We start from the raw sequence: 13,674 nt of genomic DNA on the forward strand, positions 1-13,674 counted from the left end.
TCAGACTCCATGTCATCAGATAAGACCTCGTGTGCCTCTGCTACTCTATCATAGCCTTTCACGGGTACATGTTCATTTTCTGTTTTGCCAATGTACCTCCTCAGTGTCATTCAGCTTATGTTTTCATCACCTTGCTTCTGTTTGAATAGACTTCTACCCTTCTCTCACTTCCTTGGCTGCTCTCTCAAGAACATGAAGGGAGGCTAGACCCCTTCTTGTTTTATGTTTGTACACACAGGGCATGATGATGTCTGCTCTGTAACAATAAAAATGCACTATCTGGAGTTCATATGCATGACACATTGCAAAAATACTGTGCATAGTCTGCATAAAACCTTACAAAATGTAATCATCATTTGTATGGGGTATGGTGGCCATTGGCTCAACATACCCAATGGCCATTGGCTCAACTTATACTCCAAGGCAAACATTTTGACTATATTAGTCCACACAGCTACAAGGATGCACTACAAGATGGCAGGTAGCATAGCAGTTAGAGTGTTGGGCCAGTAACCAAAAGGTTGCTAATTTCAAATCCCTGAGCTGACTAGGTGAAAAATCTGTTGATCTGTCCTAGAGCAAGGCACTGAACACCAGTTGCCCCAATGGCTGATCCCTGGCCATGACCCCACTCTCAGTGAGATATGAAAGAAGAAGAAAAATCATAATTTCACACCACACACTTGTACAGGTTACACACTTGAGTGAATCAGGACACACATAAGCAGCCCCTATTTAACTTTCATGCTAGGTTCAGGACCTCCTATGGTAGTTTAAAGAGACCCCAACTGATGGGGTATTAAAACAATATACTTTGGTTGAGATACAAGCATCATGAAACCTCTAACACAGTACATTCATTTTACTTTTGTTAAAATCCGTTTTCTGGACCTAACTTGCTTACCACTTTTTCCATGTGGTTTTGTTCTTTCACAGACTCCCTGAAATGATGACCTCTTCCTAAATATTTGGTCACATGATCATTTTGTGTATGGTTTCCTAGAAACAAGGGGAGGTTCAACTAACCCTTTGCTCAACTTATCCCACTCTCCCCTACGCTGTGAGTGCTTCTTTGCCCCCTATTCATATACATATGATAAATTTAGTATTTTTTACAACTTCGTCAGAAAATAACCCCAAAGGAAAAGTCATGAACTCTTGACTGAACCTGGTGGTGAACCAAGGCAGTCTTTCAACTTGACCTTGACATAGTGTAGTAGCTGTCAGACCAGTGCATGGTGACAGTGAAAGCTTTCAGTTTCAAATAATTAGGGTCAGAGAATGCTATACAATCCCTGCAGCCTACTTCAGATAACTGGCAGTAACCATACAGGAGAGGAAAACAAAATAGAGGAATACATGAGCAAAAATTAAATGGATCCTTGTCTTGCATCTAAAAAGAACATCAAAAGAGATGCTCAAACACAGAAGGCAACCTTACATTTGATGTGCACCCACCCTCCCTCCCTCCCTCCCTCCCTCCCTCCCTCCCTCCCTCCCTCCCTCCCTCTCTCTCTCTCTCTCTCTCTCTCTCTCTCTCTCTCTCTCTCTCTCTCTCTCTCTCTCTCTCTCTCTCTCTCTCTCTCTCTCTCTCTCTCCCTCCCTCCCTCCCTCCCTCCCTCCCTCCCTCCCTCCCTCTCTCTCTCTCTCTCTCTCTCTCTCTCTCTCTCTCTCTCTCTCTCTCTCTCTCTCTCTCTCTCTCTCTCTCTCTCTCTCTCTCTCTCTCTCTCTCTCCCTCCCTCCCTCCCTCCCTCCCTCCCTCCCTCTCTCTCTCTCTCTCTCTCTCTCTCTCTCTCTCTCTCTCTCTCTCTCTCTCTCTCTCTCTCTCTCTCTCTCTCTCTCTCTCTCTCTCTCTCTCTCTCTCTCTCTCTCTCTCTCCCTCCCTCCCTCCCTCCCTCCCTCCCTCCCTCCCTCTCTCTCTCTCTCTCTCTCTCTCTCTCTCTCTCTCTCTCTCTCTCTCTCTCTCTCTCTCTCTCTCTCTCTCTCTCTCTCTCTCTCTCTCTCTCTCTCGCTCTCTCCCTCTCTCGTGAAGAGATGGTCGATGGGGATGAGTGTACGAGCAAGGGAATGAGATAGAGAAAGGGAGAGAGAGAGATAATGCCTTCTGAATGCATGATGAATTTAGTCATCAGGCTTAGGCTGACTGGGGGCCGATCGTAGCTGTGCAGTGCGCAGAGCGAGCGAGCGAGCGAGCGAACAAGCGTGCGTGTGAGTGAGTGTGTGCGAGACCTTGGTCACAGGCACTCCATCATCAGCTATACCCTGCAGCCTCTCTCACTCTCCTTATCCTCCTCCTGAAGAGAGAGAGAGAAAGAGAGAATCACGCAACACGCCAGAAAGAAGAAGTGGAAAATATTTTTAAAAACTCTCTCCTCTCTGCACTGCTCTTTTGCTGAGCGTGAGAGGAAAGGGAAGAGGGAGAGAGAGGGAGGCAGTGAGCTACAGAAATAAAACAGTGCTTCTTGTCGTCCGTGCTGCTTTCTCTGCTGTGGCTCCAGCCCACAGAGCTCTGATTGTCAGCGCTAGAGCAGTAGCAGTGTCTCTCTCTCTGCAGACTGCAGCCTGAGGAAGAGAGGATGCTTAACAACATGACAGACACAGAGGAGGGAGAGGGGGGACCCAACAGCCAGGGTGAGTTATGAAATATGTCACGGAGCTGTGAGCGGGTGTGCAGGGGAGTGTGGGGGTGAATGTGCGTTTGTGCTGGGTGGTGGGAGGGGAGGGAGGTTAATAAGTGTGTTTGTGAGGGGGAGTTTAAATGTGTGTACAAGAGCAGTTTTTGGGGGGGAGGGGGTATGTGTGTGCATGTGCGCATACATGTGTGCATGTGAGTACAGTGCATGTCTTTGCAAGTTACAGTATGTACGAGAGAGTGTGTGTCTGTTTCCAGGGATATGGTGTGTTTGTCTGTGTCTCTCACTTCATGACAGAGACAGAGAGAGAGAGAGAGAGAGAGAGAGAGAGAGAGAGAGAGAGAGAGAGAGAGAGAGAGAGAGAGAGAGAGAGAGAGAGAGAGAGAGAGAGAGAGAGAGAGAAACGGATGGACAGAGGAATGTATCTGTATCTCTGCACTCCTCTTCCTCCACTAGCTTATACAATCCTCAGCTGTGGCTGTTACTGCAAGGCTGCTGTGATGCTGTGGCAGGAATAATAATGGTGTTTCAGTGTTAAGAAGAGAAGAGGAGCAGCAGATAAAGTCCTGTAGTGTGACAGCCAGAGGACCAGTCTGCCTCATGGCACTGTCACTTGGCTCCCAAGCAGAGTCATGTTTGGGCAAGGGGACCGCCTGGGGATGCATATGTCAACCCCCATCTGTTTGCCAAGCGTTCAGACCATTTCCTCTTTTTTCTTGACTATAAACCCTCTGTTTTTTCTGAAGTTGAGTAAATACAGTGGGAGGACGGATGTCCCTGGACCGCTGGGTCTTTGCGGCAGAGCAGAGCGGTGCAGAGTACCATTAGTGTGTTTCTGCAGAGACATTTCTTTCCTTTAGATGTTGCTTGCAGTGATTTCATGCTTGTAGGTATAGATCCACGTCATAGGCATCTTGTCTGGTTTGTGATAAGGCTTAGAGAGCTCCTGGAGAGCGTCTGGGGAATCAATCCTCTCTTTAGGTGCTTAGATTCAACTCCAGGGATCTACAGAAGTCATTCATTCTGATGTCTCGCCCCATCAAGGATTATCTTCCATGGGGGAAAGATGAGCCATTCACAATGACGGAAATTATGATAGCCTGATAGCCTTTGTTAGTGTGTGTGTGTGTGTGTGTGTGTGTGTGTGTGTGTGTGTGTGTGTGTGTGTGTGTGTGTGTGTGTGTGTGTGTGTGTGTGTGTGTGTGTGTGTGTGTGTGTGTGTGTGTGTGTGTGTGTGTGTGTGTGTGTGTGTGTGTGTGTGTGTGTGTGTGTGTGTGTGTGTGTGTGCGCGCACATGCCTGCTTGCGTGTGTGCATGTGCGTGTCCATTCACATTGAGATCACACTTCAGTCATCTTAAATCATATTGAAAAGTGATGGGGGTCGACAGTATGCATATGTGAGCAATGCAACAAAATGACTTCCCATGACAGGCTTGTGGGTGCTCCCTCTGTGTGTGCCTGTGTATGTGCATGCATATGTGTACAGATGTAGTATCTTAATTTGATTACCCTGTTGCAGGAGAACTTTCCTGCATCACAGGCAATTTAAAACGTGTAGTGTATTTGAGGTTTAAAAAGGCTTCTGAAGTTTGTAACTTCCACTTTGAAATTTCAGACTTCCTTTTCCCTTATGAAACATTTATCAAACCCTACAAAAATGTCCATTAATTATAATCCACATAATAATTCACATTTCCTGTTGCTGCAGGATTATTGTCCTGCTGTAGCAAACTGGCTCAAATTAAGATCCTACATCTATAAGTGTGCGTGTTTGTGCTCTACATGGGAGATCTCTCTCCAAATCACCTCTGCCGTAAGGCAGGATTAATTATACACTGATAAGACAAATTAATTATGAATCACAGGATTTCCCAAAATGTATTAAACTGCTGATATTTCTGTACATTTCAATTCTGCTTTTGAACTCCATACGTGTAGAGATGTGAAGCAACGCTTTCCCAGCCACTGCAGTCTAAACTCCATGGTGCAAGCATAAATCTTAGTATTTGTACTGTCGCTGTCTGTGGTGCTGAAATTGGGCTGTTAAAATACTGTTGTTCCTGGAAGCATGCCCTTATGTTCCTGTCTACTGCATTTGGTAATACAGTGACTTGCACGCATTGCTGGGATTAGACTCTGTCCATGGTGCTGAAACTAAACTGTGCAGCAGTGGCGTAGCCAGACATTTGTCGCAGCTAACTTCCTACAATTTTACACATTTTGCCATGGGGCAAAGAGAAACATTTGCAGTTGTATAACTAATTTCATGCTATTCTGACTTATTAGGGGTGAGGCTTTCAGTTAGTTATTTTTGGCGACCTATCCCTTGAGAGTGAATGTCATTCCAGTTAATCTCTTATTTTACACTCTAAGAAAAAAAGGTGCTATCTAGAACCTAGAAGGGTTTTTCGGCTGTCAACATAGGAGAACCCTTTGCAGAATACTTTTGGTACCAAGAAGAACCCTTTTGGGTTGCATGTATAATCTTTTCCACAGTTTTACCTGGAACCGAAAGGGGTTATCCTATGGGGACAGCAGAAGAACACTTTTGGAACCTTTTTTTTCTCAGTGTATATTTCATCAAATCTGAGTAACCCAGTGGACTGCGTGCTATGAATTCTATCTGATGGTGTTTGCATCTTTAGATAAAAATACCAATAATGCCCCGTTTGGAACACTGACAAGTAAAGAAATAAAATAAAATAAAATTCTGTTGTTGTTGCGCAATCTGATTGGGTGCTCCTGGCTCCCCAATGACTATGCCCCTGCTGGACAGATAGCTATCTCTCATTCTCTTATCGTGTGGACAGTTGTGTGAGATTCTAGACATCAAACTTATGAAATAACACATATGGAATCATGTAGTAACCAAAAAACACAAAAAGAATGCCAAGTGTGTGCAAGGCTCTCATCAGGGCAAAGGGTGGCTACCTTGAAGAATCTAAAATCTAAAATATACTTTTTTGGTTACTCCATGATTCCATATGTGTTATTTCATAGTTTTGATGTCTTCACTATTCTACAATGTAGAAAATAGTACAAATAAAGAAAAAGCCTTGAATGAGTGGGTGTGTTCAGTCTTTCGACTGGTACTGTACGTTCTTCAATTGGAATAAAGTCTAGTAACAGTTTCTATGAGTCTTCTACATTAAACAGTTGAAGTCGGAAGTTTACATACACTTAGGTTGGAGTCATTAAAACTCGTTTTTCAACCACTCTACAAATTTCTTGTTAACAAACTATAGTTTTGGGAAGTCGGTTAGGACATCTACTTTGTGCATGACACAGGTAATTTTTCCAACAATTGTTTCACAGACTGATTATTTCACTTAATTCCAGTGGGTCAGAAGTTTACATACACTAAGTTGACTGTGCCTTTCAACAGCTTGGAAAATTCCAGAAAATTATGGCATGGCTTTATAAGCTTCTGATAGGCTAATTGATATCATTTGAGTCAATTGGAGGTGTACCTGTGGATGTATTTCAAGGCCTACCTTCAAACTCAGTGCCTCTTTGCTTGACATCATGGGAAAATCAAAAAAAATCAGCCAAGACCTCAGAAATAAAATGGTAGACCTCCACAAGTCTGGTTCATCCTTGGGAGCAATTTCCAAACGCCTGAAGGTACCACGTTCATCTGTACAAACAACAGTATGCAAGTATAAACACCATGGGACCACGCAGCTGTCAAACCGCTCAGGAAGGAGACGCGTTCTGTCTCCTATGTACTTTGGCTCGAAAAGTGCAAATCAATCCCAGAACCACAGCAAAGGACCTTGTGAAGATGCTGGAGGAAACAGGTACAGAATTATCTATATCCACAGTAAAACGAGTCCTATATCGACATGAAAGGCCGCTCAGCAAGGAAGAAGCCACTGCTCAATAACCGCCTTAAAAATGCCAGACTATGGTTTGCAACTGCAAATGGGGACAAAAATCGTACTTTTTGGAGAAATGTCCTCTGGTCTGATGAAACAAAAATATAACTGTTTGGCAACAATGACCATCGTTATGTTTGGAGGAAAAAGGGGGTTGCTTGCAAGCTGAAGAACACCATCCCAACCATGAAGCACGGGGGTGACAGCATCATGTTGTGGGAGTGCTTTGCTGCAGGAGTGACTGGTGCACTTCACAAAAGTGGCATCATGAGGAGGGAAAATTCTGTGGATATATTGAAGCAACATCTCAAGACATCAGTCAGGAAGTTAAAGCTTGGTCGCAAATGGGTCTTCCAAATGGACAATGACCTCAAGCATACTTCCAAAGTTGTGGCAAAATGGCTTAAGGACAACAAAGTCAAGGTATTGGAGTGGCCATCACAAAGCCCTGACCTCAATCCTATAGAAAATTTGTGGGCAGAACTGAAAAAGCATGTGCGAGCAAGGAGGCCTACAAACCTGACTCAGTTACACCAGCTCTGTCAGGAGGAATGGACCAAAATTCACCCAGCTTATTGTGGGAAGCTTGTGGAAGGCTACCGGAAATGTTTGACCCAAGTTAAACAATTTAAATGCTACCAAATACTAATTGAGTGTATGTAAACTTCTGACCCACTGGGAATGTGATGAAAGAAATAAAAGCTGAAATAAATCATTCTCTCTACTATTATTCTGACATTTCACATTCTTCAAATAAAGTGGTTATCCTAACTGACCTAAGACAGGGAATTTTTACTCTGATTAAATATCAGGAATTGTGAAAAACTGAGTTTAAATGTGTTTGGCTAACGTGTATGTTCTGACTTCAACTGTATATCTATTATAACCATTTATCAATTTCTAGAGGCTGCTATGTTTTCGAGCATGTTTTATAATGCATAATGCTGTGTGATGCGTAATGAATGCATAGCCTAAATGATGTTAAAAGCCTTGTGACCTGTTATGAAGGCTTATAGCAACTGTTATATTCCAAAATGTGATAGAGGGCCATATAAATTAATTGAAATTGCATTATACAGGTGGTTCATAGAAAGTGTTACCGTAATCCCTGTCCAACTCATGTCTTTGTCAATGAAGGGGTGTGTAACGTTGGGATCGACTGCCTGACTGAGTTTTACAGGATTAAGCTCGAAATTGGATTAACAGGGAAGATGTGCTATATGTTTATTGACTTGAAATTCAGTGAGCATGCACCCTCCTGCAGTCTCCTGGAGCTGCTGAGAACACTGACACATTGACATTCATGCACACATGCACCCGCACAAACACACGCACACACATCAAATCAAACAGTTATTAGCCAGTATATATACAGTGCCTTCAGAAAGTATTCACACCCCTTTTCCACATTTTGTTGTGTTACAAAGTGGAATTAAAATGTATTTAATTGTAATTTTTTGGGTCAAAAATCTTCACAAAATATTCTGTAATGTCAAAGTGGAAGAAAAATCAAAAAACGTTTTTCAATTAATATTGGAAAATAAAACACTAATATATCTTGATTAGATAAGTATTCAACCCCCTGAGTCATTAGATGTTAGAATCACCTTTTGCAGCGATTACAGCTGTGAGTCTTTCAGGGTAAGTCTCACTGTCATTTATGTTAGTATTGTGGAGTAACTACAATGTTATTGATCCATCCTCAGAAATCTCCTATCACAGCCATTAAACTAAGTAACTCATTTTAAAATCCCCATTGGCCTCATGGTGAAATCACTGAGCGGTTTACTTCCTTTCCAGCAACTGGGTTAGGAAGGGTGCCTGTATCTTTGTAGTGACTGGTGTAGTGATACACCATCCCAAGTGTAATTAATAACTGCACCATGCTCAAAGGGATATTCAATGTCTGCTTTTTTTACCCATCTACCAATAGGTGCCCTTCTTTACGAACCATTGGAAAACCTCCCTGGTCTTTGTGGTTGATTCTGTGCTTGAAATTCACTGCTCAACTGAGGAACCTTACAGATAATTGTATGTGTGGGGTAAAGAGATGGGGTAGTCAATTAAAAATCATGTTAAATGTAACACAACAAAATGGGAAAAAGTCAAGGCACTGTACTAAACACCCACCTCAGGAGAGCAAACTTCATTCAAACATTTAAACTTCAAAAAGAGCTTCATGAAAAATGTTGCCCATAACTTTACTCACAGGGGTATCATGTAATGTTGTTGGAAAGGCTTATTCAAATTAAACATAGGCACCTGGTATTTCAAGAAGGGAACAATAACAGGTATTCTTGCACTGATCTTCTTCTGCAGGCAGCTCTGTAGAGTGGTCACTAGCTAGCACAGCCACAAAGTTATAACATCTGATTTTAAACCTAACACTAACCTTAACCCTGATCTTAACCACACCGCTAACACTAATGCCTAACGCTTAAATTCATCTTTCACTAACTTTTACAATATCATCATTTTTTACTTTGCATCTGGCCTATTTAGGGGAAATCACTCAGTTCTGCCTCTAGGACAAGACTCATGACAATAAACATCAGCATTCAAATAAACCTGCCCCATAGTATATTGCTAATAAAGGCTGAATTTACAGTATTAACTTAATGAAGAAAATATATAGGAAACTCCAATTATGCATCCGGCTCTGCCATCTACTTAATGGCTGTTTAAGAATATAGTCATTACTTCAGTTCCAACCTATATTTATTCTAGTTGATGCATCTGGGCCCTGGTGAGAGTGACATTATTGTTTTTTTGTTTAGCAGTGATTAAAACTGTGTTTTTGTAGCTCAATGCTAATGAGGGTGAGGGACTGTGACCAAGGAGGTCCAGATCCTATTCTGAGACTTTTATTTCTCCCAATGAGACTGAGAAAGGGAAAGAGAGAGAGAGAGAGAGAGAGAGAGAGAGAGAGAGAGAGAGCGAGAGTGAGCATATCCATTTGTCTTGTCATTACACTCTGTGGCTGTCCACTTACTCCATAGCAATTTTCACAAACGTGTAAAATTAAATCTGTGTCATCTGATTTCGCTTGGCACTCGCTTACTCTCTCTCTCTCTCTCTCTCCCATTTTATAATAAGGCTGTAACGTAACAAATGTGGAAAAAGTCAAGGGGTCTGAGTACTTTCCAAAGGCACTGTAGTTATCTTTTTGCTTTCTCATAATTTGGTTGGGTCTAAATGTGTTTCTGTCCTGTGGCTCAGAACCACCTGGCTGAGTGGACTCTTCTGTAGGTTAGTCTCTCTGTAGGTGATGTGACGTGGTGAGGTTGCACCCAGGTGCAGAGAAGAGGACAGACGAGGAATCAGTGGTTAAGGGTAAACATAAAGCTTTACTTAGAAACGGTAGCCGCAGGATCCCAGTACACATGAAAAAACAACAAACACTAAGTCTCGAAAACTACCTCAGGAAACAAACGCACACAGTCAACAATTCAAGCTTCGGCAAAGGACAACCTAACAATTAAAATAGGACACACCTGAGTGTCGTTAATGTCTCTAGGACGGTCTCTGCCGCCCTCTGGTGACAGGGGTGACCATGACAGGTGAGGGTTTTGTGGTAGATTGTGTGGGCATCGCTTCCTTTTAGGTGGTTGTAGAATTGAACAGCCTTTTCTGGATTTTGATAACTAGTCCTAATTCTTCTCTGCGTGCATTGTTTGGGGTTTTGCGTTGTACACAAAGTATATTTTTGCAGAATTCTGCATGCAGAGTCTGGGTGTTTGTCCCCTTTAGTGAATTCTTGGTTGGTGACTGGACCCCAGACCTCACAACCATAGAGGGCAATGGGTTTGATAACTGAATTTTTAGCCAGATCCTAATTGCGATGTTGAGTTTTATGTTCTTTTTGATGGCATAGAAGGCCCTTCTCTCTCTCTCTCTCTCTCTCTCTCTCTCTCTCTCTCTCTCTCTCTCTCTCTCTCTCTCTCTCTCTCTCTCTCTGTCCATTCTATTCTGTAAACATATGTTTCCCATGCCAATAAAGCCATTTGAATTGAATTGAATTGAGAGATGGAATGACAGAGAGAGAGACAGAGAGAGAGAGAGTGAGAGAGAGAGATGTAATGACAGAGAGAGAGACAGAGAGAGACAGGTGGAATGAGAGAGAGAGAGAGCTAGGCGAAATGAGATGACACAGGTTTCATTTGACATGTTTGTGAAAATTGCTATGGAGTAAGTGGACAGCCAATGGAAATGGATATGCTTGATAAATAAGCCGTGTCCTGCTGTCAGACCAGCAGACAGAATGTTATCTCTGGAGGAAAAGGATTGTTCAGCCATGTCTCCCCATGATTCAGGATCCTGTGGAGAAATACACAAGGATCAGGGGCAATTCATGTCATTATTTAGTGTTGGGTGGCTAGCAGGCGTGTAATGTCAATGGTGATGTGCCTGAAGTAAGTCGTTGAAGAACATACAGATTAGATTAGGGTAGAGGGGGTTGGGGTTTAAGAATAATGGAGGCAACTGTGTTCTTGGGGACCTTCAATGCTGCAGAAATGTTTTGGTACCCTTCCCCAGATCTGTGCCCCGACAGAATCCTGTCTCGGAGCTCTGAACTGAGGATTTCTTTTTTTTTAATCAATTTTTGGATAAGGATGCAATTTACCAAAATGTGGAAAAGGTGAAGGGGTCTGAATAGTTTCCGAAGGCACTGCACTTCAGATTGTTTAGCCAGTATTTTATACATTATCTCATAGAAAATTGTATAGTGTTTATAAAGAGAGAAACAGGGATATAGAGATAAAGTAGATAGAAAGAAAGAGACAGACACATAGATGAAAGGGATGCAGATAACTGGGAAGGAAGGAAGGAAGGGAGGGAGGAACATGAGTCACTCCTTTCTTTGCCGTCTTCCTCCACTACCTCCTCCTTTTCCTCCTCCTCTTCTTCTTCCTCCTGTACTCTGATCTATGCTCTGGTTATGTCTGGCTCCATCTGTCCCCTGCGTGTGATCTCAGATAATTACTTCTCTATTATTAGTATTCTGTACATCGAGCAAGACATCAGCACAAACGTGCCTGGTACAGACAAAGATCACTGGCTGATACACAATCAAGGCGGGCAGCTGTGAAACTGTAAGTTGAAATACCCCTCTCAGGTCCCCCTCATTTGAGGATGGTTCTTTAAGGTTGTGGTTCCATGTCCCAACACTCATGTCTGAACATTTAAAGTGCAGAATATGCATTTGAACGGACAATGTAGAGGAAATATGCACAACACATATTGCACCCACAACATACAGTGAAACAGTCAGTGCAGGACACAGTCCTAGAATCCACATGATTTCACTCTCCATCCAATATGGCTCCACACCAGAATTGGTTATTGTTGTCTATGTAGATTGGAGATTGGGAAATGCACAAAATTCTAATTGTATGGGTATCAGACATGGCTCACAGGTGGAGGGTGACCTTTTGTTTTCAATCCAGCATTTGATATACATCATTATGGGATAATGAGGCAGTCTGCAGTCAACACACACACACACACAAAGTAGAGTGATCATCAGCCCCATAGAGAAAGAGAACATACTAATGAAACAGGCCTTGGAGCAAACAACCCCAAAATGAAAAAGAGCCCTTCTATCCTCTTTAAAATAATACATTTTTCTGATCGTCTTCAAAGAGATACTAGGTAAAAATAAGTTGGGATGTGAAAAACTGAACATTCCAATGGAAACTGTGGCTGTGGAGTCCCTAGAGCCCAGAGTTTACAGCCTACCAAGCAGCAATAAAAACTGACGCGTTGGGGGCTAATCAATAGTCCAGCAATCGGAGTGGTACTGAGGTGAGAGGACGAGTGGCTCACCTCTGGAGTGGGCTCGCACATCAGAAACACTTTCATTCACTCCCTTTCTGTGGGAAAGAAGCATCGACTCCACCTCGTAAATAATCTCCCTTCTCCCATCCCACACAATGGAGTTCTGATGTACCTAACCCCCCAAGCTAGTTGCTACGTTCATACTGTAGCAACAGGGATCATTGGCTAATATAATAGCGTTGTATTTGTGTCCTGTGATGCATACATTACATGTTTGCAGTTTTGAATTTAGGAGAGTACACTCTTAGAAAAAAAGGTGCTATCTAGAACCTTGAAGGGTTCTTTGGCTGTCCCCATAGGATAACCCTTTGAAGAACCCTTTTTTGTTCCAGGTAGAACTCTTTTGGTTCCAGGTAGAACCCTTTTGGGTTCCATATATACTGAACAAAATTATAAACGCAACATGTAAAGTGTTTCATGTGCTGAAATAAAAGATCACAGAAATGTTCCATATGGACTAAAAGCTTACTTCTCTCAAATGTTCTGCACAAATCTGTTTACATCCCTGTTAGTGAGCATTTCTCCTTTGCCAAGATAATCCATACACCTGACAGGTGTGGCATATCAAGAAGCTGATTAAACGGCATGATCTTTATACACGTGCACCTTGTGCTGAGGACAAAAAAAGGCCACTAAAATGTGCAGTTTTGTCAACAATGTCTGAAGTTTTGAGGGAGCATGCAACTGGCAGGCTGACTGCAGGAATGTCCACCAGAGCTGTTGCCAGAGAATTTTATGTTAATTTTCTACCATAAGCCACCTCCAACATTGTTTTAGAGAAACAACAACACAGAGTTACACATGGGATAAACAAAGGTACAGTCAATAACACAATAGAAAAATCTGTATACAGTCTGTGCAAATAAGGAGGTAAGGCAATAAATAGGCCAATAGTGGCGAAGTAATTACAATTTAGCAATTTACACTGGAATGATATATGTGCAGATGAGAATGTGCAAGTAGAAATACTGGTGTGCAAAAGAGCAGAAAAACAAAAACAAATATGGGATGAGGTAGGTAGTTGTTTGTATGGGCTATTTACAGATGGACTGTGTTACAGCTGCAGCGATCGGTAAGCTGCTCTGACAGCTAATGATTTCAATAGATCATCATTATACTGGTGCAGTGAACAACATAGCAGAACATCCAATCAGGAGTTGAATAACCCTAATGAGTATCTCTGTATAATAAATTATGTAAACTTGTAAGTAGGGCTGTGGCAGTGACCGCCACACCTGCAGTCATGACCAAAGTAAATTTCCACGTGACGGTTGAGTCACACTAATCTCCGCACTGTTGGTAGTACCCAACTAGTACCCAACTC

At 42.5% G+C, this 13,674-nt stretch overlaps 1 protein-coding gene across 4 annotated transcripts in view; it reads left to right on the forward strand.

Annotated features, from left to right (window-relative positions):
- Positions 1-2,031: 2,031 nt before the first annotated feature.
- The window catches only part of LOC139542859 (solute carrier family 12 member 5-like), a 113,113-nt gene continuing 101,470 nt past the window's right edge, over positions 2,032-13,674 (forward strand). For 2 of the 4 annotated variants that reach the window (XM_071348786.1, XM_071348788.1), the window contains exon 1: positions 2,037-2,631. In XM_071348786.1, the coding sequence (XP_071204887.1) occupies positions 2,577-2,631 (55 nt within the window). In that variant the 5' untranslated portion in view covers positions 2,037-2,576. Of the gene's footprint in view, positions 2,632-13,674 lie in introns of all 4 variants that reach the window. The other 2 variants (XM_071348790.1, XM_071348787.1) reach the window with 2 other exon arrangements.

Source organism: Salvelinus alpinus, chromosome 17 (assembly GCF_045679555.1).
Source record: "Salvelinus alpinus chromosome 17, SLU_Salpinus.1, whole genome shotgun sequence".
Lineage (NCBI taxonomy): Eukaryota > Metazoa > Chordata > Actinopteri > Salmoniformes > Salmonidae > Salvelinus > Salvelinus alpinus.